Source organism: Trichosurus vulpecula, chromosome 4 (genome assembly GCF_011100635.1).
Source record: "Trichosurus vulpecula isolate mTriVul1 chromosome 4, mTriVul1.pri, whole genome shotgun sequence".
In the NCBI taxonomy this organism is placed as follows: Eukaryota; Metazoa; Chordata; class Mammalia; order Diprotodontia; family Phalangeridae; genus Trichosurus; species Trichosurus vulpecula.
In genome coordinates, this window is record NC_050576.1 from 187,208,892 (window position 1) to 187,236,493 (window position 27,602).

Here is a 27,602-nt window from a genome sequence, read left to right on the forward strand (position 1 = left end):
AACTGGGAGCAGCCGGGGAGGAGGCGGCATCGGAGCTGGTGGCGGCGGCGGCAGCAGTGGTGGTGGTGGTGGTAGTGGTGGTGGTGGTGGTGGAGGAGGAGGAGGAGGAGGAAGAGGAGGAGCGGGGCGAAAGGGAGGGAGGGGGCAGGGGGAAGGGTGGGGGGTGGGGAGAGACCCGGCGGCAGCGACAGGGCGAGGAGCGGAGCGCGGTGCCGGGGGTGGGGGCAACGGTGCCAGTCTGGGGAGGGAGCTGGCGGAGGGGGGAGCTGCGATGCAAACCGGAGCCGGCAGCTGATGTGAGTCCCAGGCTGGGGCCGGGGTTGGTGGGGTGGGATGGGGAAGGGGGCGGTGCTGATGGTAGTGGCGCCTGGGGTCCTATGCCGGGAGCCCTGGCAGGGGGTCGCGGGGGATGGGCAGGGGGCGTTGGCATGCACTTCATTAGGGATGACGGGAGGGGAAGGGTCCCAGTGCCGGGCTGCTGCATCGGCCCTCCGTCCCCATCCCCCCTGCTTCTCAGGCCCCGCAACCTCCGGCGCCCCGTCTCCGAACCCCACGAGCTCAAGGGGCATGAAAGGTGTTGGGGCAGGGGATCCGCCAGGCGGGGGAAGTGGGGGGTGCTGCGTGGTCTCAGCCCCCGAGAGGGGAGGGGCGACAATTCCTTTCCGCCGAGCTAAAGGGGTTTAAAGGGCGGCTCTTAAAGGGGCCGCGGGAGGGGGTCGGGCCAGCTAAGCAACAGCCCCCCTTCTCCTTCCCATACGCCCACCACCTCTCCCTCCCTCATCTCTCACCCCGCCCCGCCCCTCCTCCAGCTAGGCCCGAAGGAAGGATGCGGAGGGAGCGAACCTTTGGCCCGCCAGCGGTCCGGCGGGTAGGCCTGCCAGTCTAGCAGGCTGCAGGGACCCCCATCGTGGGGCTGGCCAAGGCCTGCGTGGGGAGCCGGCTCAGAGGGGCTGGGGCTGCGCACAGTGGCCTTGGCCTCTTCCTCTCCTGGGGGGACCAGGGTGGCGTGGGGTGGGCTGGGAGTGTGAGGAGCAGAATTGGGGAGAGGAAAGGGTTAAAGGTGGGGCCAGACACACAAACACACCCACCCCTTAGACATACACACAACTGCCACGCACGTTTCCCTGACACTTAAGCCAGGGCTGCTTGTGGGTAGGGATTCGGGGTTCTGGGTCCTAACCTCTGCTGCCTAGCTTTGGAAGCAAACACCCCCTTCCTTCCTTCCCACAATCCTCATACTCTGCCAAAACACACGGAGCTTTGGCCCAGGGACACACACACACACACACACACACACACACACACACACTCACACACCCCTCTGACATTCCATTACGTGCCTTACGTGCCACAAGCCCACCCAGCTCTCACATCCACACCGACAACACAGAACAATATACACACAGCTTCAACCACTCTCGTCTCAGTCCCTTTCCACCAGCACCCCGAAGCCAAACCCTCTCATTGAGGTACCAGCTCTGTGACACCCACACTCATTCAGAGACACACAATACTTCCCCCCTACACACAGTCAAAATCACACACAGATACCCACATTCATAAACAGGTCCCCAAAGAATCCTCTCTCTCTCTCTCTCTCTCTCTCTCTCTCTCACACACACACACACACACACACACTACAACCTACTCTTTTAAGGAACCCTAAATCACAACCCACGCTTCACGTCCCCTGTTTCCTATGTGGAGAAGTCAGCAACCAAAGCTCCATTGCATCTAACCCAGGCCTTCATCACTAACGCTAAACCTTTACTTCTGACCCTGAGACCTTCCCTAAAACGTGAGGATCAGCCTCTCACCCTTCATGCTGAACCTCCCTCCCTAATGCTGTTTCTATATCTGACACTGAAATCCCTTATTTCTAACACTGAGCCTCTAACCCTGACACAGCCTTCAGTCCCTATCCTTCAGGCCCCCATCTCTGACATGAGCCCCTTCCTGATGTTGGGCCACAATCACCAACACTGAATCTTCCATCCTTGACACTGAGTGCCAACCTCATACCTGCCTGCTACTGCATCCCCTCACCCCCGGGCCCCTGACACTGGGCTTATCCTATATCCAGCACCCAATCCTCCATTCCTGATGTATTCCCATATCCTTGACACTGAACTTCCCCACCCCTGCCTGACAATGGGTCCCTCCCACCTCCTGATCCTTACAGTGGATTTCCTTCACCCAGTACTGAAACACCTCCCTTCCCCCATCCCGGACATATACCCTCATCCTTGAAACCTAGGCTTCCCATCCCTGATACCCAACCCTGAATTCCCTGTCACTGAAACTGAACCCTCTCATCCTTTGTCAGTGAGCCTCCTCTGTCTCTGAAACTGAACCCCCTCGTCCTTAACACAGGGCCTGGCATTGCAGACACTGAGCCCTCTACCCTCGCCACCAAATCGTCCATCACTGACACTGAGCTTTCTCCACTCCTGACAATGAATCCCTATCTCTGAGCCTCAGCTCTGACCCGGGAGCTTCTGGCCTTCCTCTCCCTGGGCCCTAAACATAGGCAGAACATGAACAATGACTACATCCGTGCTTCCAATGAGACCTTGGAGAGAGTAGAGGGGGGGAAGGGAGGGTATTTCCTTTTCCTGAACTCTGGAATCCTCTGGGAGGAAATAGGGTGGAGGGACAGACTGGAGAGGATATGATGCTGGGAGTTTAGGAAAGCAGATCCTTTGGGGAAGAGGCCTGGGGGCAGGACGAACTTGGGATCAGGAGTATGGCTGCAAGGTATCTGAGACTTGGGGGGAACTGTGAGAAGGGAATTGGGTCAGGTAAGGCAGGGGCACCAGGACCCCGAGTGCTGGCATTCTTGGTCTCTAGTAGGATCTGAGGGCTGGGATTCCCACACCTCTTCCTGCTGCGGCCATCAGTTTCCTTATCCCTCACTGGGAAGGGAAACAAGCCTGAGATCCCTGGTGACTTTAAGGAAGATAGTTTTTAGTAGCCCTGGGGTGAGGATGGGAGTGTAGTACATAATAAGCAAGATTGGCTTTAGCTTCCCTGGAGTTACGGGGTTGGACAGAATGAATCCCCACCCTCTTCTCCAACCCACCAGGGGCTACTAAAAAAGGAGGAATAAGGTCTTTAGGGTTGGGGGTCTTAGACCTGAGGCCACCCATAACCTAGCTGGTCCTTATCTAGACTTTGCTCCCCCTCTGGCCTGGGGTCCCTCTCCTTCATAGTGAAACTGGGAAGTCTCCTGTCCTCATGTCCCAAAAGGATTAAACCTCAAAGACACAAGGAATGTGGATGAGCCATGTGGTAGAGACACACCCACCCACATTCCCACTTGGGCTGGGGGGAGGTTTTGGTATTGGGCGCCCTTGGCAGACTTTGGCTCCCCCTTCCCCCCAACCCCCTCAGGTGGCTCCACCAGGGCCCCTGCCCCTCACCTGAGTGCCATGGAATCCATGTTTGAGGACGACATCAGCATCTTGACCCAGGAGGCGCTGGGGTCCGGCGAGGTGTGGCTGGATGGGCCAGGGGGCCCTGTGCTGGGCAGTGACATGTGCTCTGCCTCCCACTTCGCACTCATCACAGCCTACGGGGACATCAAGGAGCGGCTGGGGGGGCTGGAGCGGGAGAATGCCACCCTACGGCGCCGACTCAAGGTGTATGAGATCAAGGTCAGGGGCCATCAAGGCCTCCCTCCATTTCCACTGTTTCAGGGAGGGATCTTGTTAAGGGCCCTGGTGGAGGAATCAGATTAATGGTCCCATTGGTTTTCAGGGGTCTCCCAGGAGGGCTCTAATATTGTGTTTTATTCATGGGATAGTGTGGAGAGATCGGCAGATTACCCCATCCTCCAGAAGGGTTATCAAGGAATGATCTGTCTCTTAGGACATCCAGTGGTAGGTTTAGGCTATAGAATACAAAGATCTGATTCATAGATCTTCACTGGGAATACCTCTTGGTGGGTTCTGATAGTGATGGAGTTGGGAAGTCTTGTAGAAGGATCAAGCCAGGACCGTCTGGGAGACATCTGAGAACGGTGTCCAGTGAAGGGTGCATGCTGAAGGCAGGAGAAGGATTTGGGAGTAGCCTAGTTAGGGATCTGCTGTGGCATTCTGGTGGAAGGAGGAGAGGTGACCCTCGGGGATGGAACCAGTGGGTCAAAGGTCTGGAAGACAGCATAGGGCATGGGTAGGGTGCCAAGGAAACCCTCCCTTCTGAGAACCCTCCCTTCTGCCTTCTGCAGTACCCAGTGATTGGTGACTTTGGAGATGAACACAACTTCTCCTTGTATGAAATTAAGGAAGGCTCCCTGCTAGAGGTGGAGAAGTCCAGTCTACAGCAGCGACTCAATCAGTTCCAGCATGAGGTGAGCCCCTCTCCCCAGGGGACCATAGTCTGTGTGGTTCTTTCTCAATCCCCCCTTCTACAGTGTGTCCCAAGGTGGGTATCAGAAGGGATCATCCTCATTCCTTCCCGATGCCTAGAGTCAACTGCATTGGCCCCTACCCCCTTTGCTTCTGCCTGGGGAGGATGGGCAGGACCCCAAGAAACCCTCAGCCAGTGCTTTCATCTTGGAATTAGGGATATTGTTACTAGGACTGAACAAATAGGCCTCCCCCCACCCGAAATCCCACAACTGTGGAGCCCCCATTTCTTTACTGAAGGTGATACTATCCCTAGGTAAAGCACGGCCTTATTTGCCCTCTTACTAGCTGTGTGAAGCTAGCACAATCACTAAGCCTCAGTTTTCTCATCTGGACAAAGGGGGATGATAATAGTCACTTCCTATACTGTCTATATTTCCTAGTGAGGAAATCACGTTGGAAATCTTAAGAAGCTAAAAAGAATGCGAATGATGTTTCTCTCTGCCTTTGATCCTGCTGTTCCCTGTTCCCCTCCCTCCCCTTCATGGTTCCGGATCAGCTCCAGAAGAGCAAGGAGCAGGAAGAACAACTGGGAGAGATGATCCAAGCCTATGAGAAGCTGTGTGTAGAGAAAAGTGACCTGGAAAACGAACTGGGGGAGATGGTGAGGCATGTGTGTGGGGGGTGGGGTGGGGGGAGGTGACTCTGGCCCCGAGTGTTACCTTCTGTGTGTGTATGGGCAGGTGGCTGGGTGGGCGTTTCTGCGATGCCGGTAGTTGCGCATCTCAGTGTGAGTGTTTGTGTGTCCTGATGTACATCTGTGCCCCAGAGTGTGCTGGGGATGGCGATAGGGTGGTATCACCGATGCTGCGGGGGGGACGGGGAGAGAGCATGCTGTGGAGTCTGGCTGGTTGGCTCCTCAGAGCTGGGAGGAGGGGAGCCAAGTGGCCCCCATGTTCCCTGGATCCCTGCCAGGAATGTGGGTTCAGTGAAGCCCTGTCCTGCCTCCCCTCCAGCGGGCTTTGGTGGAGACGCACCTGAGACAGATCTGTGGGCTGCAGCAGCAGCTTCGCCAGCAGCAGGGAGGAGGGGACAGCACCTTCCCCAGCCTGAGTCCTCCAGCAGCTCCTGCCCCCGCTGACACTGACCTTGACCTCCACTACCTGGCATTACGAGGAGGGCCTGGCCTTGGCCACGGTGAGATCCCCCTGAGGGCTCTGCCTCGTACTTTTACTGCTTCCTGATCCCACAGGCACCGGACCCCTTTCCCCACCACATGGACATACGCTCCTGCCCACTGGGAATTCTCTCTACTCTTTCCGTCGCAAACTAAGGGGCCCCAAGCATGTCATTTCTAAGATGACCAGCAGAGGGCACTGCCCACCTAGACTCAGTAACGTCAGCCCTTTGCTTCGTTGGGTTGGGGAGCGGAAGGTCAGGATGAGAATCAGGATGCTCTGGTATAGAGGACCTTGGCGAGGTCGTTTAACAAACTGGAAGGAGACAGCTTAACCTGTCCCAGCCCCTCCCCCCCTCCTCAGCCACCCTTCTACCTGGGACTGTGGATCCAGCCAAAGGGAGATCTCTCCTGTTGCCCTTTATGTCCACAGAGGTTGGTGGAGGGGGAGAGGGGTGGGGGCGAGCAACCCTAGGGCTGGGCCAACACCGACCTTGAACCTGCCGTGCCCCTTCCTCTCTCTGTTCTCTTTCTTGACTCCTGCTGCCCCCTGAAGTGCTAGAGCCTTCCCTGGGCTGGCCCAGCCCACCCAGTGTTGAGGAGCTGGAGAGGAGGAGGCTGGAAGAGGCTTTGGAAGCAGCTAGAGGGGAGGCGAGGGGGGCCCAGCTCCGGGAAGAGCAGCTCCAGGCTGAGTGTGAGCGGCTGCAGGGAGAGCTGAAGCAGCTGCAGGAGAGCAGGGCTCAGGTATGCCTCCTGGCACCTCATCAGACCCTGTGTCTGTCTCCTCTTTTCCAGCTCCTTGGGATCCAGGTCTGGGGGAGGTGGGTCCAAGAGGAGGCTATAAGGATCCTGGGGAGGTTGGGGGTGGGGAAGACTGAGAAGGGCCTTTGGAAGCTCCCTGGAAGCATCCAGGGAGAACTGTCCTTCATCTACATCAGTCATGCCCATCTCCAGAAAAGTTTGGTAGGCAGCGGGGTGGGGGTGGGGTGGGGATGAGATGATGAGATCTGATATGAAGTTCCATCCTGAGGTCTCACTTTTTTTGTTTGCTTTTAATTTAATTTATATTTCAATTAATGAATTAATTTCTCCCACCTCCCCTACCCCACCCCGTTCCTTATTGAAAAAGAAAGAAAAACAAAACCCTCGTGATAATTACTCATATTCAAGCAAAACAAATTTCCACATTGGCCATGTCCCCCAAAATAGTGTGTTTCAATATGTACTCTGAGTCCACCAGCTCTCTCAGGACGTGGGCCACGTGTTTCACTATGTATGGGTCCTTTGGAATTGCGTTCGGTCATTGCATCGATTGGAGGAGTCTTAAGTTTTTCAAAGTTGTTTCCTTTTGCAATGTGGTTAATTTTGTATAACTTGTTCTCCCACTCTGCTCTAGGGTCTCTCACTTTTTACCCCTTCTCTCTCTTAGGATTTGGCTTCCAACCAATCAGAGCGAGATATGGCATGGGTGAAGAGAGTCGGAGATGACCAGTAAGTCTCATGGTTCCCTTCCTTTTTTTCCCTGTCAGGGCACCTACCAGAACCCCCTCTTGGATTCCAGCATAATAATGATGACTATGGGGGCGGGGCAGGGACTGGCCCTATGATTTGATTAGTACAGAGAATTTACATAAGGAATCTCTGTTACCAAGGGTGATGATGCTTGCTCATCAGTGTCCTAGAGAATTGCTTGGGAGGGCTGTGGGGGTCTGGGGTGGAGCACTGAGGGATTAAGTGAATTGTCCAGGGTCACACAGCTAGTATGTGTCAGGGACAGGGCATCCTGACTCTGAAGCTGACTCACTCTATCCATACAACTTCATCATTATCATCTCCATCAACTATGTTTTTTGTGGCTGTTCAGTTGTGTTAGACTCTTTGTGACCCTATTTGGGTTTTCTTGGCAAAGATACTGGAGTGGTTTGCTGTTTCCTTCTCCAGCTTATTTTATAGATGAGTAAACTGAGGCAGACAGAGGTTAAGTGACTTGCCCAGGGTCACACAGCTAGTATCTGAGGCCATATTTGAATTCAGATCCTCCTGACTCCAGGGCTGGTTCTCTGTGTTATCTCGCCACCTAGCTGCCCCACCATCGACTATATAGCATTTTAATCTGTTCAAACAAATCCACACTGTCCCATTTAATTCTAACAAGTAGGTATTAGATGTAAGTAACAGAGGTAGTATTATCTATATTTTACAGTTGAGGAAGCCGAGGCCTGAAAAATGAAATGACTTGCCCGGTGTTGTACAGGTAGCATTGAGTCAGAGGTGGGATTCAAACCAGGGTCTCTCCTGAGTCCTTAAGTCCCATGCTTCTTTCCGGTGTCCACTCTGCCTCTCCCCACAGGGTTAAACTCTCCCCCACTTTTGTCTCAGTGCCCAGCTGCCAGGGAGCTGTTTGGGTTTCCTGGGGTGGCTCTTTCTCCCTCTGTGGTTTCTCAATGGTGGGGTGGGAAGGAGGTGAGAGCGGGGGTGGAGTTCAGAGTTGGGGAAGTTCCCCTAATTCTCCTTTCATGCCCAACCCCATGCTCCTCTGGGGGTGGGTTTGGGCCATGTTTCCTCGGTGGGATTCAGTCGCTTTGCTGCTGCTGCTCTGTGTGCTTCTGGGTGAGTCTTTTGGCTACTCTGGCCCTCCATTTCTCATACCTGCCAGGGTGAGTCAGCCCAACCCTTTCTTCCTTCCCCAGCAAGCAGAGAGAGGAGGGGGCTAGGCAGGAGCAATCATTCTTAGAGTTCTCTTTTATCTGTTTCTTTGAAGGATCATTCTTCTGGATGGGGGTGGGGTGGGTATGGCTGTGTAAAAATGGGAGACACAGAAAAAGGTAGGGGCTCCCCTTGAGTCACACAGCAATTATAGGAGTAGGATTCCAGTCTGTAAGGTACACGTTAAGAATCAGACCAAGACCAGGGCTAAGATAGGAGCAGGAAGGGTTTGGTGTGTAGTGGCATCAGGGCCCCTTGGGGGAGATGTGTGTTTATAGGATATGTACTGGCCTACCTGTAGCTGTGAACAACAGCCAGGCCTAAGCCGTCTCCAGTCTTGCATTCTGAAAAACTCAGAGCTATTCATGCTCAAACTCACTCCAAATCCTGTACCTCTACGTGAGGTGGATGACAATGGCTTCCTTCTTTGGGGCAGAAGAATTGAGGTCCAGAGAGAATCAGGAACTTGGCCTACAAAACGCAGCATGCCAAGGCTTTGGACACCAGAGTTCTGCCTATCAGCAGACTCCCTCCTGGACACCCAGGGGTGCCCTTTTTCCTATGTAGAATGGGTCCTAGACTAGTCTGGGATTCCTCATACACACATACATCTATTAGGCAGGATGATAAAATCCTTCTCAGGGATTGGGTAAAGGGATCAACCCTCAGAAGCAGCTTTAGAAGAACCGCCCTCCCTACACACACACACACACACACACACACACACACACACACACACACACACACACTCTTCCAGTTTCTATCTAAGCAATGTGGCCTTTGCCCAGAAAGGGTACTGGTGTGGGAATCCTAAGACCTGAGTTCCCGCCACCAACTTACTGTGTAACCTTGGTCCAGTCATTCCTTCTCTTACCCTCAGTTTCCTTATCTGTAGAATGAAGGACTTAGGCTAGACTTTTCTAAAAGTCTTTTCCAGCTCTGATGTTTTGTTCTAAGAGTCCTTGTCTTCTCTGTCATTGGAGTCTATGCAGTTGCCTTGGAGATAAAGGAGAAAGATGGGTCTAGACAGAGTGTGCATGTGAGGCTCTAGCTGTGAAGAGTCCCTTTCCTTCTCCCCCATCCTTCTGCTCTGTAGGAGTTCTCCACTTTGTCTAGTGCTGAGGGCTGGAATCCAGGGGGGAATCTGAGGGTCTTGGGAGCCCCTCTTGGCTCTGTCACTGAGATGCTGGTCTATTTATTCACCTTCTTCAAATCCACCTTGAGGAGTGAGGTCAGAGATCAATAAGTGCTTAGAGATCTAAGCACTCACAGCAGCCTGGCTAGATAGGAGGCTTTCAAATTTCCAGTGCCTACTATACGAACGTGTCTGTGAGAGAGAAAATTCGCTCTTTAGTTGGATAGGCAGAGGTCAAATCAGGGAAGTCTTTTAAAGAAGAAATGCTTTTTAAAAATATCATTCTGGAATAGAATTTTTGAAAGAGCTGTTATATATTTTATATATATATCCACTCATACATAGATGTGTGTATATACTTTTAATACTGTAAGTATATGTAGCAAGGTTGATGTGACCTTTCTCTCTCACTCTATATGCATGTGTGTATATATGGGGAGGAGCTGAGAATTGGGAGACCCGATTTCCTGGTCTACTAACTTAGCTAACTTAATTAACTTAACTAACCACACTAACTTACTATGAGACCTTGGGCCGGCCAATCATCTCCTCTCTAACTGTAGAATGTGGGGGTTTGCGGGATGACCTCTAAAGCCCCTTTCTGCTTTGGCATTCTGTGCTCTATAGTCTACGGTCCCTTACAATCCTGATGTTTTGTTTTAGAGGCCTTTTTCAGCTCTGACATGCTATGTCATGCTTATGACTTCTAAAGTCTCTTCCAGGCCTGATTTTTTTTATGAGATCTCTTTCAGCTCCAAGGTGCTATGTCATGCTGTGATCTATATTCTGAGGTCCCTTTAGCTGTGACATGATGTGGTCCCAACTCCCTCCTAATTTTGATATTGTATAATCCTCTAGGTTAATACAATATGATAGGAAGTCAAAATGATCATCATGTGTTGTTTCTAGAAAGCGCTTACAATGCATGTGTGTGGTGTGTCTAGGAATCAGAGTGAGGGCCCTGAGGAGCACAGCTTCTACCCAATCTTTTTCTATGACACGAAAATAAGTTTATCTGATTAGCTAATTGTACCCCTAGGAAGAGAGGAGAAGCTTGGGGTTGTGTGGGAACTGAGGGAACTGAGGAAAGAGAAAGAGGGGGAAGAGGAATGAAGGAGAAGGGGAGGAGGGGGACGAAGGAAAGGAATGGGGAGAAGGGGACGGAGAGCGAAGAGAGAGAGGAAGAAGAGGAGGAGGAAGAAGAGAGGAGGGGGAGGGGAAGAGGAAGAGAAGGAGGAGGAGGATTGGAGGAGGAAGAGGAGGAAGAGGAGGAAGAGGAAGAAGAGGAAGAGAGGAAGAGGAGGAAGAGGAAGAAGAGGAAGAAGAGGAGAAGAGGAAGAGGAAGAAGAGGAGGGGGAAGAAAGAAAGGAGGGGGAGGGGGAGAAAGAGAAGAAGGAGAAGAGAAAGGGGAGGGAAGAGGGAGAGGAGGAGTAGGAAGAGGAGGAGGAGGAGGGAAGTATGGCTATTGGAATGTCTATGCCAGTGGCAGGGATGCTGCTGATTAAGGATGAACACTAGGGTTGCCAACCAGCTCGGCTGGTCTTTAATGCCAAAGCTGGTTTCTGGGAAGGGCAACTGATGATTAGATTGTTTTTGTGGGGAGGCTGAGGGTGGTGAAGAGGGAAAAACACCCATGCCTAGTTAGAAAACCTGAGTTTGAATCTCTGCTCTTTTACTTACTAGAGATGTGACCTTGGGCAGGTCCTCCTCTCTGGGCCTTAGAAGTTAGATAAGATCATCTCTAAATTCTCTTCCAGCTCAAAACCCTATGATATGAATTAAGCAAAGTATCTGGTTGGGTTGAGGTGGGGTTGGGGTGGGGGTCCCTTGGATGTTTTACAGACTTGTGCCCATTTCCTTTTCCTTATGATTTTGCTGACTATAGCAAAGACTAAGGAGGGCCAGAGAGCCCCAGTCAGGGTTTTAGGTCTGGGACTGTAGTTGGTCTCTGGGCTACTTAAGCTTTAGGTCTGAGCCTTATTCCTGTATCACTGTGGTCAGCATTTGCATGTTAATGAGCCAAGAGCACAGGCTGGACTATTGGGGTGGCTTATTTTAGTTAAAAGAGTCCAGCATATGGATTTAATGGCTTGAGGTTCTGGTTGTCAACCTCTGGACTGGATGGTCCCTAAGGAAAAGCATCGTGCATTGTGATGGTGTATGAAAAACCACGAGGCCAGAAGTCAAGAGTGGCTTTGTGCGGGGCAGTGAGGTGTTGCAGTAAATAGACAGCTGGCCCTGGAGTCAGGAGAACCTGAGTTCAAATCCTGTCTCAGACACTGACTAGCTGTGTGACCCTGGGAAAGTTACTTAACCCTGATTGCCTCAAAAAATAAAAAGAGTGGCTTTGTACTTAACTTCCAGTGGGACCTTGGACAAATCATTTTCCTCTCTAGACCCCTCAAGTCCCACATATGTAAGAGGAGGGGAATTGCAATAGAGGAGGGGCTCTCCCCTTCACCTGTCTCCTCACCTCCTCCCCACCCACGCAGGAACCACATAATCCCCTGTCCCAGTGTGGGCTGTCACTGACTTCTTTATATCTAACTGCTGTTCTGCTTTGCTGGGCTCAGTGGGGACAGAGAGATGCCTGAGTCATGAAGACCATTCATTGTTGGGGCCCATTTCCCCCTCCTCAACTCTAGCCAGCCTCCCTCCTTCCCTCACAGGACTGTTTTCCACTTTGTACTCCCTCTCTGCCCCTCCACTTCTCTTTGGTACAGTGGAGAGAGAGTTGTGCTTGAGTTAACCCTATGCATGTGTGCCCTATTTGCCCTGACAGCTCTCTGGGCCCTGAAAGGTGTGGGCAGCCCCAGGATGACAAGACTTAATTAACCCTGAGAGGAAGTCTCGATGACTCTTCACCCCCCACCCCAGGTAGTTTTCTTTTCTTATAAACCCAGCTCTTATAAACTCAGCGCCTTTTGGTAATGTGCCCCTTCCCTGCGTCCTCATCTTTCCTTATTGACCTTACCCCCTTCTCATCACTAGATATCGTATGACTCAGGCCCTGAGCTCTTTCTCTCCCTCCCCACTCTTTACCTCCCAGCTCCCTTCTTCAAACACATTTAATCTACCAGAGATGGAAAGTACCTTCGGGTCATCAAATTCAACCTGCCAGTCCATGTAGCAATCCTCTCTACATTCTCCACCAGCCTCACTCTCCGTTCCATTGTTGGAGGGCTCTGATTGTGAGAAACACTTACCCTTTGTGGAGCCCAAATATGTATTGACATCTTTTGCTCCTAAGTCATCTTCATTTCCAAACGAGTACCTCTCTACCCAAGGAGGCATCCCTTAGAACAAAGATGAAATAGTAAAGAGGAAAAAAAAAGGAGGTCAGCCAGGGAAGTTGTTTCACATCCATAGTCCACCACCTCTACAAAGTGGGGAGAAGGGTGCATTTCATCAACTCTTCTCCTGTGAAAAACTTGGTCATTAGCATTACACAGAGTTCAGTTTGGATTTTTATGTTGTTGTAATCACTGTGTATGTGATTTTTCTGGTTCTACTTGTGTCATTCCACATTATTTTCTATACTGTCCTGTACTTTTCTGCATTCTTCATATTCCTTGTTTCTTACAGTGCCATTTTGGCTTAGCATTTCCCCAATGGATGGGCACCTACTTTGTTTCCAGTTCTTTGCTACCACAAAAAGTTTATTTCACATAACAGCCTTTTAAACATGGGAAATTGGCTATTGTGAACCCCTCATCTCCAAGTTAAATATCACAAATTCCGCTAGACCCAGAATCAGAAAGACCTGAGTTCAAATCCAATCTCAGATACTTCCTAGCTGTGTGACCTTGGGCAAACCATTTAACCTCTGTTTGCTTCAGAAATGGGAATAATAAGCGCGCCTATCTCCGAGGATAAAATGAAATAACATTTGTTTAGTGCTTAGCACAGTAGCCTGGCACATAGTAGGTGTTTAATAAATGCATGTTCCCACTCTTCCATCCTGGCTAGCTCCATCTGTTGTCAGTATCCCTCCCAAATTGTGAGGCCCAGAACTGAACAAAGCACTCCAGATAGGGGCTAATCAAACGAGATGATCTTTGTAAAGCACTTAGGAAAGTGCCTGGTACATTATAGTGGATTAATCGATGCTTGTTACCTTCCCTTCCCCCTCTGACCTGGATAGTGGACAATAGAAAGATCACGTCCCTTTCTCAGGACCTTCTGCTTATATTAATGAAGCCTAAGAATGAATCCATCTTCTTTTTTGCATAGCAGGGTTGGGAGTATAGAGGTGGTAAGTTATTTAAAGTATAGATTATCTCCCACATGAATTTTTTTTTCAAGTTTAGAAGCCATTTGTCTTTGAGAGCAAGACCCTGGGAGGATGAGTGGACCTTTCAATGTGACTCAACAATCTGAGATTAGAAGCCCCAAATTTCTTCAAACTTGATACTTCAGGAGACAGAATCATAGAGCAGAGTCCAAAGTTGTAGACCAAGGACAGGGGACTTTCTAAATGGGAGTGAAGATTTCTCCAGATATCTCCTTTGCTTCCTGGAGAACAGATTTAGATGTCTCAAGGGATGGGGTCAGAGGGGCCCTTAGGGTTAGGGATGGAGGCTGATGTGAACTGACTGCCTTTGTCCTGTCCCTGTAGTTGGAGCTCAGAGTTTTGATCTCTGTCCCCATTTTTTTGCCCACTCCCTGTCTTACAGCTTCACCCCCTCCCTCTTTACCCACAAGCCTCTGCATGGGCTGTGGTTATTTATCAGAGGAGATGTGTGAAGTCCATAAGAGAAGATGAAAATTCTATTACAGGTAGTGAGTGGCCAAGGGACAGTGTCAGGACTGAGCTCAGACACCATTCATTCCTGTTGTGTACTACCCTCTATCCCTACAACTCCTGTTTGGGGTCCAAAGTCCTTCCAGTGCCTTCACCATATTGGGGGTAGGGGATATTGGGGCGGGGTTTGAGTTGGTGTCTTATGGTTTGAGTTGCAGTGAATTGGGGACTTTTAGAACCTTAGCCATTATAACCCTTTCCCTACTACTAAATGCAGGGGAAGATGTCACACAGTGCTATCTCCTCAGATGGAAAACTCCCTGAGAGATCCCTTCATGCTTGACACCAAATGCCTGAGTAATTTTTAATAGTAGTTGATTTGTGTAGATTTAATGGCCAACTGTGCCAAAATATACCTCTGCCCCTTCTACCCCAGGGTCCCTCCTGATTCTTTCTCCCTCCCTCAACCCAGGTGCCCAGTATCCAAGGCCCAGGCTGGAAAAGTGAGCAATTGGTCTCTGAGAAGCAGGCTGGCCCATCTTTGGGGGTCTTTCAGATCCTGAGGTGTCCTCTATGGAATTTCCTAGTTTGGCTATGTCTGATAAGGTTTTCTCGAGGGGGTGGGGGGAGAATTGTGTTCTGCTGGAAGGAAGGGAGAGGCTGCTCCTTAGCCTGAGACTCTGGGAACCACCTGCTGGAGTTGGAGGGGGAAGGACGTGGGAGGGGGGGGAAGGCGTAGGGGGGAAGCACCCCGGAGGAAGTGGTAGATCATTTGGTTGCTGTGCTTCGACTTCCTCCTCCTCGTCCGCGTCCTCCTCCTCCTGGCCCTATAACCTCAAAGTCCGCTCCACAGCCTTGGTGGCCCGGCCGCCTCCCCTGGGGCTAGGGGTGGGAAGGGCAAGGATGGGTGTGGCTGCATCAGCAGTGGAAAGTTTGGTCTGTTGCTCCTCTGTACCCAGGGTGGGGGTGACCCAAGGGCAGCTGTGGTGAGGGGCTGGTTGTAGAGATGGGTATTGAGTCACTCCAATTCTTGAATTTGATCCCAACCCTAAGTTTAAACTCAACTCTTACCTTACTCTTGACCCTGACCCAGACCCTAATTCTGAACCTAACTCTATTCTTGGCCCTAACCCCAGTTTTGACCTTGGCAATTGGGGTTAAGTGACTTGCTCAGGATCACACATCTAGTAAGTATCTTAGGCTAGATTTGAACTCAGGTCCTCCTGACACTGGACACTGTGCCACCTTAACTGCCCCTGCTTTTACAAATTATTGACCCTGATGTTACTCCTTACACTAGCCCTTCTCCTGACCTTATCCCTACTCCTAAGCCTGGTTTTAATTCTAACCTTGATCTTGAGTTTGACTCACCCCACTCTAATCCTAATTATGACTCTAATAACAGCAAAAAGACCTAGCACACACTCCTGTGTAGATGCTAAGTACTCAAAGGTGCAGCCTGGTGTGGTAAAAGGGCACTAGAAACTAAGTCAAGAGATCTGGGTTCTAGTTCATTGCTGCCTCTTGATAACTATGTGAACTTGAACAGGGCATGTCCCCTTCCTTGAGCCTCTGTATAGTGAGGATAATAATGCAGAATGTTTCATATTAAAGCAGAGGGAACTGAATCCATTGGAAATCTCTGAGGTCTCTTCCAGCTCTAAAGCCCACAGTCCTCTGGAAGTAATTCATTCAAGGCCACATAGCTATCAATGGCAGAGACCCCACTGACTGGGTCTCCTGATTCCCATTTTAGTGTGTTCTCCTTTGCCTATGTCCCAACAGGAAGCTGGACCATATCACTTCTTGATGTCCTGTCCATTGCTAAGATCTACAATTTTATGATTTGGTGAAATGTTGATTGAATCAATGAATGAATGGATGAATGAATGATTCATCTATTCATTCAATGGCTTGGATACCAGTATTTGGAGTCCCTTACCAACCCTGCCTTTTGGAGCTGTTGGCTCAACAAATTGAAACTGTTTAAAAACTTTTTCTACCAAAACTAACCAAAGTGGATTTTGAGATAGTCACCACTTCTGTGGGCCTCCCCATACCCATCTATTTGACATCTTCTTTTCTCCCTCTTATATGTGTGCAAACATGTGCTGTGGATGCAAAGTCTTTCTACCCATGGGATTCTTCCCTTCCATCTACCCATCCATCCATCTGCCCATCCATCCATTCATCCATCCATCCATCCACCTACCCATCTATCTATCCATCCATCCATCCATCCATCCACCCACCCACTCATCCATCCACCCATCCATCCATCCATCTACCCATCCATCCATCCATCCATCCATCTATCCATCCATCCATCCACCCATCTATCCTTCCATCCATCCAACCATCCATCCATCCATTCACCCACCCACCTATCCATCCAAACGTTCATCTATCCATCTGCTCCTCCTTCTCCTCCTCCATATTCTACTTGTTCTCCCTTATTCCTTTGTTCTCCCCTGAACCAGCCCAGTGCTCTTTGCTTCCAGGGTTCCTCCTGAATATAGAAAGGCAGTGTGTGGGCAATGTTGATGTCACCCATTCTTAGGAGAACCCCGGCCTTACAGTGAGGAGAACCTGTATTTAAAGGATATCTTTGACATTTATCAGCTATACGGATATAGTCTTTCACTTGTAAGATGGGAATAGTAATTGTGCCTGTCTTATATCAAGTGCTTTGCAATTCTTGACATGCTTTATAAGTGGTAGCTATAATTATTATTATCATTACTAATAGCAGTTAGGTGGTGAAGTGGGTAACACGCTGGGTCTAAAGTCAGAAAGACCTGAGTTCAAATCTGGCCTCAGACATTTACTAGCTGTGTGATCCTGGGCAAGTCACTTAACCCTGTTTGCCTCAGTTTCCTCATCTGTCAAATGAGCTGGAGAAGGAAATGGCAAACTACTCCAGTAACTTTGCCAAGAAAACCCCAAATGGGGTCCCAAAGAGTCGGACTCAACAATTATTATTTATCATTATCACTGTTAAGGCAAACAAAAGGAGATGGAAGTAATGTGAATTTGGAGTCAGAGGTCCTTGAGTTTAAACCTGATTTGGTCACTGATTAGCTGTGTGATCATGGGCAGTTCACTTTACCATCATCAGTTTCATTATCTATAAAATCAGGGGCTGAAGTCGATGTCTTCTAAGGTCTCTCCCAGTTCTAAATCCATGATCCTGGGATCTTGCATTTCTCTCCTTTCCCTTCCCAATTTAATTTAATAAAGACTTATTAAATACATACTATGTACAAGGTACTGGGGATACACAGATGAAAAATGGCCGTCCCTGCCCTCAGGGAGCTTGTATTTCAGAAGGAGTCATGTGCACCCATGTATAACTATGATTCTGGAGAAAATGTGATAAAAGTGCAAGAGGTGATTAAACAGAGTGTAGAATGAAATTTAAGGAGATGGATAACTTTGATGAGTGGGAAAGAAAAACACCATTCAAATATAGGCCAGAACCTCAGGAAATGGTGTGTATTTGTATGCATCTTTCTGTGTGTTTGTGAGTTTTAGTTTTGTTTTTTTGGTTTTTTTTCCACTGAATTTGCAGTGTTTCCAACATGAGTCATATTGCTTCTGGGCTTCTCCCAGTGGGTACAATGTGGCCTAGCCTCTCAACCTGGCTTTGTTGGATGTCTGGGGGCAAAGACCCGGGGGGATGGGAAGAAGGAGATACAGAACCTACCCTCAGCTAGCCTCTAGTCTTGAACACGGAAAAGGTGTATATTTGGAGAAGTAGGAGTGTTCCTGGGAGGCTTCCTCAGAGGGCAACAGCACCTGTTTGGGGAAAGCCTATGGAATCCAGCACTGTGGACAGAGAACAGCAATGGCCTTAGTCTCAGGTCAACTCCCACTGACCTAGCATCCCCAGGAATACCTGGCAGACTCTAGAGGAGGGCTGTCTCTTCTCTACCTTCCCCCCTTAAAACTTCTCTTTCTCACTCCATTTTCCACTCCACATTTCACCCCAGCCAGGAATTCTGGCCTCATCTTTTCCTTTCTCCCTTCCCTTATCCTGTCTGACCCAGCAGGGGTGACAGCACTCAGCCCCACTCTCAGGTTGTGTTGTGACTGGCAGGAGCTAGGGTGATGATGGCAGAAAGCAGTGTTAGGAGGGAATAGAGAGGAAGGGAGAGGTGACAGGAACTCGGGAATCTAGATTGTCAGGTGAAGAAACAGAGGTACACTGGGAGATGGCCAAGGCCCTGGGGTGGGGGGTGAGTGTGAAGGCGCCGACCTGTATCTGTCACCTGAAATCTAGGCAGAGAGGATAGAGGTGGAGAGGACCATAGAATGTTTGGGCTGTAGAAGGGACATAAGAGATAATTTAGTCCAATCCCCTTATTTTTCACAAGAGGAAACTGAGACTCACTGTGAGCCCCATGAGAGCAGGAACTGTCTTTTACCTTTTTTTTTATCCCAGTGTAACTTAGCACAGTGCCTGGCACATAGTAACACTTAATAAATGTTTATCACTGACTAAATGACAGAGGGGAAATGATTTGCCTGAGTTTACAAAAAGAGTTAGAATTGGGTCTGAGAGTCCTGACTTCCAGGAGTCCAGGGCTTTTTTTTTTTTTTTTTTTTTTTACACTACACCTCAGCTGTCTCTTTAGGGCTGGTGGATGAATCAATCAACACCTTGGACATACTGTCCTCTGTGGGCAGAGCTATGCTGAACTATGGGGCCAGGAAGAGTAACAGTTTCTACCCTGTGGAGGTTCCAGTCTGACTTGGGAGACAAGGCAGGTACTCAGGATATCAGACTAAGATGTTGAAACAAGAGTCCAGAGTGTGTCCTAAAAGCGCTAAGGGGAAGAGAAGGGCCTGAGGGTACAGAGCAAAGAGGGAAGACTCTCTCCCTCCTGCCTGCCACCCCTCTCACCCTGGGCCTCGTATTCTCCACCTGTGCCTACCCTTCATACTAGAAGGCATCATAGGATGAGAGTTGGAAAGGATCTTTGAGTTCATCTGATTTGTCACCTTCATTTTCCCCCTTAATTTTTATTTATTTTTAAAATTCTTTTTTTTTAATTTTTGAGTTCCAAATTCTCTCCCTCCCTTTGCCCCTCCACCACCTATTGAGAAAATAAGCAATAGGATATCAATTACATGTATGAAGTCATGCAAAATATACATCTCCTTAATTTTGTAACCAGTAGGGAAAAGGAGAAATGAAATGATTTGCCCAGGGTCACAGAGGTAATAGATAGTAGAGACAAGATTGGAACCACAGTCTTTCGAAAGAAGTCCAGTCTTCTTTACAATACTCGGTTGGACCAGGACACACTTGGGTAAACTCTTTCTGGCAGCAGAATTCCCCAGGGGACAGGGCTGGTTTCCTTTGGGGTCCCGGTCCTCTTGTTTCTCCTTCCCCTGCTAGAAAATGAATTGAATGAGTTAAAAATAATGCTGCTGTGCTAGGGGGTGTTGTCCCTAACCACCCCCAGGCTCCTCCGCCAACCCAGCCTGGTTTTCAAACAAGTGAGCGGCTCAGTCATTCTTTGTCTCCGGTCGCCCAGCTTTTCCTGCCCTCTGAAGCCCTAACCTCATCCACTTCCCCTCCACTGTCCCCGCACCCCCCAAATGTTTATTGAAAATAGTTCAGGGGGCTCTAGTCTTTGAGTTTATAAATCACTTTACATATATGATCTCTCACAATAGCCTGGTGAGGCAAATGTTACAGTTATCATCAGACTCATTTTATAGACCAGGAAACCAAGACTTGGGGAGGTCCAGGATCACGCAGTGAACAAGTGCCAATCCAAATCTTCTTGACTCAAGTTTAGTGGTCTATCCACTTACTACGTGTTCCCCATCCCCTACCCTGCACAGTGCCTCTCATCCCTGCACACTTGAGATAATATGTTTGGTTTGTTTTTTTCCATAGAGCTTATTCACAAAGCAAATTCACAAAGAATACGCCAGGGTGAGGGCATTAGAAGTGAATATGAATGGTTCTGTCCAGCAAAGACTGGATGGTGCCTAAGCTCTTCATTCTTATGTAGCAATAGTTCCCATTGGCTGAGTTAGTGTTCTTTTTGTTCTTTTTTTGTTTGTTTTAGTTTTTTTGGCTGGGCAATTGGGGTTAAGTGACTTGCCCAAAGTCACACAGTAGTACATGTGTCAAGTGTCTGAGGCCGGATTTGAACTCTGATCCTCCTGACTCCAGGGCCAGTGCTCTACTCACTGTGCCACCCAGCTGCCCCCAGAGGCAGTGTTCTACGGTGAGAGATAGGAGGGACCTTAGAGGCCACTGGGTCTCACCCCTTCATCTTGTAGTTGAGGAAACTGAAGCACAGAGAGTTTAAGTGACGTGCATAAGGTCACGCAGTACAGTAAGCGTCTGAGGCAGGATTTGAACCCAAGTCAAGTATCTTATCCATTGAAAATTTGCATTCAAGTCTTTGCTCAGATATTTTTATTAGCTGTGTGATTCTGGTTTAGAGACAGTATGGTACAGTGGATGGAGGACTGGCCTTAGAATCAGGAAGATTTGGATTCAAATTCTGTCTCAGAGAGGGGGGAGTAGGGGAGGAGTAGTGTCACCGATTCGTGATATATTGATGTGATCTTAAGTAAGTCATTTTAATGTCTCTGAGTCTCAGTGTCTCCATCTGTAAATTGGAGGCAAGAATATTTACAATGCTTATGAGGAAAGTGATATGTAAACCTTGAGAAGAACCATACAAGTGGGTGATGTTATTTGTTAAATGATTCTCTCGGCCCCTAGAACATTTTGGCCCTGTCTGAGAATGCCTCCGGTCTGTAACAGGATTTATTATAAAACCTCACAAGGCTCTTTGGTTCTCTCTCCTAATTCTCCCTCCCAGCAGTTCCCCCATCCTGCTTTCCCAGTCTTCCCATAAGGGCTAAACTGTGTTTGTGTACTGGGTCAAAAAGTTCAGATCCCTCAGGTTTCAAAGAGACTTCATCTCCCTCAACTGGCCTCTCTCCCTATAATTTTTTTAGTTTATTATTTTTATTTTCAATTAAGTATTTTAAAAAAATATCTATTCCTCCACCTCAATTAAGCAAGTTAAATTTAAAAAGAAAGTCCTCAATACATAGCTATATAGTCTGGGGGAAAAAACCCAAGCCTCCCACATTAGCTATCTTGGAAAATGTGTCTGCATTGTAAGTTCATCACTTCACTGGGAGGAGATGAGTGTCATGGTTCATCTTCATTCTTTTTGACTCACGGTTGACTATTGGTTGGTCAGAGTTCTTGAGTCTTTCAAATTTACTTTTCTCTATAATGTTATTGTCATGGTATAAAATCATTTTCCTTGTTTGCTCACTTTGTTCTCCATCAGTTCATAGAGATCTTTCCAATTTCCTCTGAAGCTATCCATTTCGTTCTTTCTTATGGTGCAATGATATTCCATTCACTCATATACCATGTTGATTTTTTTTAGTCATTTCTCAATAGGAGGACACGCCTTTAGTTGCTAATTTTTAGCTCCTATGAAAAGAAGCTATAAATGTTTTTGCACATATAGATCCATTTCCTCTTTCTATGACTTCTTTGAGGTATAGACCTAATGGAGGTAGGGCTGGTTCAAAGGGTATATACACAGTTTGGTAACATTCTGGGCAGAGTTCCAAATTGCTTTGCAGAATGGCTGAGGCAATTCACAGGTCTACCAACAGTGAGCTGGGGTGTCTGTTTTTCTATAGCCCCTCTAGCATTTATAAGTTTCCTCTTTTGTCAACCTTGCTACTCTGATAGGTACGAGGTGGAACCTCAAATTTGCTTAAATACGCATTTCTCTAATTATTAGTGATTTAGAGCATTTTCATATGATTATAGATAGCTTGAGATTGCTTCCTTTGAAAACTGTCCTTTGACCATTTATCTATTAGGGATCCCCATCATTTTTCTAAGTCTTATCCTGTCTCCTATGCTTAAGTGCGATATATTAAATGCCATTTCCCATCTCTGAGCTTCAGTTTTCTCACTGGTAAAAGGAGGGAGTCGACTACATGGTCTTTTATGTATAGTCCCTTCTAGCCAAGGTGTAATTGGGAATTTTTTCAACTGGGGCAAACATGGGGGCCCTAGGGGGAAGTGGGTAGTCTGATGAGGGAGCATGAGCAGGGTACAGAGGATAGTCCAATTAGGGTTGCAGGGTATGTGTCTACTCTCTTCCTCTCTCTCGGTGCCTCTCATGGGGGTTACGGCCAACCAAAGATTCAGAGTTATAAGAAAGAGGTCTCTAGACCACTGTGGGGAGGATGCACCTGCCTATCCCCAAGTTGGGGCCTGGGTCAGAGCTTTGTCTGCCCTTTCCTGATTACAGCTATACTCTCAACTCTAAATCCTAATCATCCTGTGGTCATGAGGTGTATATGCAAGGCCTTGGCAGGGCCATAGCTCTCATTTCTGCATGTTCCATAGGGTTAACTTGGCTCTGGCCTACACAGAACTGACAGAGGAATTGGGCCGGCTCCGGGAGCTAAGTTCTCTTCAGGGGAGGATTCTGAGGACATTGCTGCAGGAACAAGCCCAGAGGAGCGGTGAGCTGGGCCTGGGGGAGAATGAGGTGGGGGAGGGAAGAAGGGGACAGGACTAGAGTCTGTGCTAGTTTCTGAGGGGCTATGAATCATCTGCCTATCTTAACATCTTTCCTTGCATGCTGGGGTCTTTCCATTCCCCAAGGGTGGGAGGCCATATCATTGTAAAAACAAAGCTTTCTTGAGGTCTGACTTTCTCCTCACGCTCCCATTCCATCCTGTTTTCCCTTCCAGGCCAAAGACACTCCCCTCTTTCTCAGCGCCACTCTCCATCCCCACAGTGCCCTTCACCATCCCCACCAGCCCGGGCTCCCCCACCTGGGCCCCAATGCCAGTCCCCAGTTCCTCAGCGCCGCTCCCCTGTGCCCCCTGTTCCACCATGCCATTCACCCCAACAACGCCGCTCACCTGCCTCACCATCCTGCCCATCACCTGCCCACCAGCGCCGCTCCCCTGTGCCCCTGCCACCTCCACCACCATGCCAGTCTCCTGCACCACAGCGCCGCTCTCCTGTGCACCCCTCCTGCCCAGCTCCCCAGCCTCGGCCCCCACCAGGGGAGAGGACTCTGGTGGAGTTGGCCTATGCCAAGCCACCCAGTCACCACGTGAAGGCTGGCTTCCAGGGGCGCCGTAGCTACTCAGAGATGGCCGATGGGGCGGGCTACGCGGGAGCTGTCCCGTGGCTTCAGGCTGAGGCCTCAACGCTGCCCAAGCCCCGACCCTACGGTGGGGAGCTCTACAGCCCCAGTCGGCCTCTCAGCCCCCGAAGCACCTTTGAAGGCATCCGGCTTCGGTTTGAGAAGCAGTCTTCAGAAGAGGAAGAGTGGGCTGTGCCCAGCCCCCCCAGCCCAGAGTCAGGCACCATAAGATGTGCCTCTTTCTGCGCCGGCTTCCCCATCCCTGAGACGCCCACTGCTGCCTACACCCACGCGGAACATGCCCAATCCTGGCCATCCATTAATGTGAGTGAGGGGCTGGGGCCTCCAGCTGGGCTCAGGGGTGGGTGGGGAGAGAGTCGTTACAGGGTAGTGGGGGTGGCAGATTGTTCACTGCCCTCAAGGCCCCAGAACTTCAACAGTCGGGCCTGAGATTCCCACACCTTTCTGGGGAGCTCAAACTTCTCATAATCCATCTACATACCCAATTCAAGGCATTTTTGTATAACAAATATTTGAGTGCCAGCTGTGCGCCAGGCACTGTGCTAGTAACAGACTTTAAAGATGAAAAATGCCACAGCCCCTGCCTTCAAGGACCTGACAGTGCATCGGGGCTGGGGAAGAGCATAAAACTCATTCATAAATAAGCAGAATACAGGTAATAGCAGCAAAGGAAAAATCCAGACCCAACACTAGGGAGAATCTGCAGAGAGAGTGATGGCTTTCAGCTGAAGAGGAATCAGGGTAGGCTTTATGGAGAAGGTGGCCCCTGAGTTGGGCATTGAGAGAAGGAAGGAAACAAGCATCTGTGAAGGGCCTACTATACGCTAAGAGCTTTGCAAATACTTATTTTGCCTTCATGGCAATTCTGGGAGGTGGGCATTGTTATTGTCCTCATTTTACAGCTGAGAAAATGAAAGCAATCAGAGGTTAAGTGACTCGTCCAGGGTCACATGGCTAGGACTTGTCGGAGGCAGGAGGATGCCTTCAGTGGAAATAGGGGAGCTGGAATGAAGAGCAGTTTTTGGGGGGAGTGGAGAGGTGGGGAGAGATTAACGAGTTAGTCAATAAATGTGTATTAAGCACCTAATATATGGCAGTATGTTTAATCATTGAGATACAGAGAGAGGCAAAAGAAAATCCTTGTACTCAGGGAGCTCACAATATCACATATGATATAATATGTAATTATATACTGTAATGTAATAAATATATAATATATTGCATTATATGTTATATTATATATGATATGTAATATAATATATAATGTGTTAGATAATAAATTGAAAATAATCAACAGCAGGGGATCAGGAAAGGCTTCCTGTGGAAGGTGGGATTTTAGCTGTGATGTGAAGTTATGTTTTGGACTTGCTGAGTTTAAGATGCCTATAGGATGTCCCAGGGGAGATGTCTAGCCAGGGGCATTCAAAATTGGCTATTAGGAGAGAGAGTGGGGTTGGATTAATAGTTTTGTGTCATCTGCATAGAGATGATGATTGAAACCATGGAAGAAAATAAAATCATGGAGAGTGTGTAAAGAAAGAAGAGAAAGCTGAGGACAGGAACCGTCAGAAACACCCCCACTTATGGGGCAGGTGTAGGAGAAAGGGACTGAGGAGGATGTCAGGAGACTGAGGTTAAGTAAAAGACAAAAACGAATCATCTCTGCCCTCAAGGAGCTTACACTCTACAAGAGGTATATGATGTCTCAGTCAAGAGAATGGTGGAGAGGAATATCATGGAAGTCAAGGGATGAGAGAGCAGCTAGAAGGAAGGAGTTAACAGTGTGGAAACTGCAGCTAAAACAAGAAGGGTAAAGACCCAGAGGAGCACATTGGAGAGTCAGCTGGCAGGCCTGGAGGTTGGGGAGGAGGATAGGACTGATCCCCATGCTCTTTGTGACTCGAGTTGATTAAAAGCATTTATTAAAGTACCAACTGTGTTCTAGGCACTGGGGATGCAAGACAACAACAACAAAAAGAAAGTTTGTATTTTATGTAAATTTATTTTATATAAATTTATTTTAATATAATTTTTTAAATTCAGATAAATTTATTTTTATATAATTCATTTTTATATAAATTTATTTAATTTAATTTTATTTATTTAAATTTATTTTATATGAATTTATTTTTATTTAATATTTATTAACACTTAGAATGTCAAATATATGTATTTTATATATCTACATATTTATATATATACATTACATACAAATATTTACATATTTATATATCACAAAGTTTCTGTTTTAGTATGTGGATGTGTAAGTTAAGGGCTGGGGTGGGATGGACCCAAGAGTAACGAATAGGGAGAAAGTTGGAAAAGTATGATGGTTGAGGGTGGTGCAAGGAAAGGCTTCAGGAATTACTGACTCCCTTCCTTCTCCCTCTCCCTCCAGTTGCTAATGGAGACTGTGGGTTCAGACATCCGAAGTTGCCCTCTCTGTCAGCTGGGATTTCCCGTTGGGTACCCGGATGATGCACTCATCAAACACATTGACTCGCACCTGGAGAACAGCAAGATATAGGGCGCTCCCCTCCCTCCTCTCCTTGATCATCCATTCTTCCCACGTCTCCAAACCACCATCCCCCCTCTTCTTTGAATGCTGCATGATTCTCGCAGGGTCCGTCCTCCCTTACCTCTGCTACTCCCAGATACCTCCACTAGTTACCCATGTGTGCTGTCTCCCTACTGTACTGCCACTCACCATTTAGCTCTGGCTCATCCCAGGAGAAGATGGCAAGATCCACTCCCTGCCCCATACACTTCCTCTCTGGCTCTTTCCCAGGGAAGTGGGGGACTGGGGTGGGATGGATCAGGGCTGTCCATCCCTCTCTGAGTCTTTGTCCTCCTTCCTGTTCTCAAATTGTGTTGGATGCAGTAAAGTCTCCAGTATTGTTGGGCTAGTGGGGGGAGGGGAAGGGAAGGGGATTTGTGGACTCCAGGAAGTCCCACCCCACCCTGGAGATGTGTCTGTGATGTGTTGTAGCTCTGCCACACCCCACTCCATCTCGGTCCCCCATGCCTCCCTCCCATTCCAGGTCCTCAGCCCATCCAGGCATTCATGCCAGATACCAACTCTTCCCTATGCACTGAATCTCCTGGAGTGGGGTTCCTGGGGAGAAAATACTAGAGATAGCCACCTCCTTATCCCTGTTTTTCCACACACATTTGTCCATCTATCCATCCCAGGGCTACCTCTCCCTACACCATTCCTAGAAACTTCCTCCCCCGCCCCCGGCCTCCCAACTGCCCCCCAGCAGGGTCTGGATGTCTGGATGATTAACTTTACAGACTGGAGTGAGGATTCTCTGCTCTTCCTACCACACTTGCCTGCCTTCCCAGACCTGAGCAGAATATGGATCTGCCCTATCCTCCTCCTGGCCTCTTCCTCCCTTCCCAAATCAAGTATACATCCCTAACTCCCACACTCCCACTACCAAAGGCTCAGTAAATGTGTGTGTGTGTGTGTGTGTGTGTGTGTGTGTATGAGAGAGAGAGAGAGAGAGAGAGAGAGAGAGAGAGAGAGAGAGAGAGAAGCGACAGGGTTGCATTAGGAAGATTCCCTGGATGCTCCAGCCTAGGTTGGCAGGTTCCTCCACCCCAAACGGGTACCATCTGTGTCAGCTTGCTGGCTCCACAGGCTCATCTGTCTACCTGATTGAGTTCCTGGAACTTTCACCTCACATGGTGGGGCAGATCCTCCTCTTCTGTTACCAGACCCTATTACCACAAGTGCCCTGGGAACCCAGAAAGGGCTGGTGCCAGGTCAGGCATGGGCATTGGCATTGCTTCCTGGGTGTTAGACCGGATTCCTGTAAAGTGGGTGGGTTGGTAGGCAGCCCAAACTGTTCCCCAGTGCCCAGGTGGGAGTGGGCAAGGGTGGGCACCTGGACCCAGCCCAACCCTGAGAATTGGCTAAGGGCAGGCCACTGAGATCTGCTTCAAAAAGAGCTAACCCCCTTTACTGCTCCCCCTCCCTACCTCCCACCCACACTCCCTCTGTAAAATCTACCTCAGAGTTGATAAATCCCAGAAGGATGGGTATGAGGGGACGGGCTGGGGGGAAGGGACGACCCCCCCCCCAGGGCCAAGAAGGGGAACTCCCTCCAGTGAGAGCCCGGACTCCCAGTGATTAAACCAACTTCCCCTCTCCCCACACAACCACCACCTGGTGGTCAGGGGAGGAAGAGTGCTGCTTTCAATGCATGTACAGATCTGATTCAACTCTTCCAGAATCCCCTTGACCATCACAGCTCTCCCTGATGCCTGGTTTCCTAACCCTCCGCCTCTA

General features: G+C 48.9%; 1 protein-coding gene across 2 annotated transcripts; it reads left to right on the plus strand.

The window, feature by feature from the left end:
- Nucleotides 1-264: 264 nt before the first annotated feature.
- TBKBP1 (TBK1 binding protein 1) lies at nt 265-26,784 on the plus strand. 2 transcript variants are annotated; one of them, XM_036753193.1, is made up of 10 exons: nt 265-296; nt 3,394-3,656; nt 4,229-4,351; nt 4,909-5,013; nt 5,366-5,546; nt 6,083-6,270; nt 6,956-7,017; nt 22,534-22,652; nt 22,884-23,611; nt 25,707-26,784. In XM_036753193.1, the coding sequence occupies exons 2-10, from the start codon at nt 3,432-3,434 to the stop codon at nt 25,833-25,835; spliced, it is 1,860 nt and encodes a 619-aa protein (XP_036609088.1). In that variant the 5' UTR covers nt 265-296; nt 3,394-3,431; the 3' UTR covers nt 25,836-26,784. The 2 variants fall into 2 exon arrangements, with proteins under 2 accessions (XP_036609088.1, XP_036609087.1); XM_036753192.1 differs by lacking the exon at nt 265-296 and adding an exon at nt 2,674-2,757.
- Nucleotides 26,785-27,602: the final 818 nt, after the last annotated feature.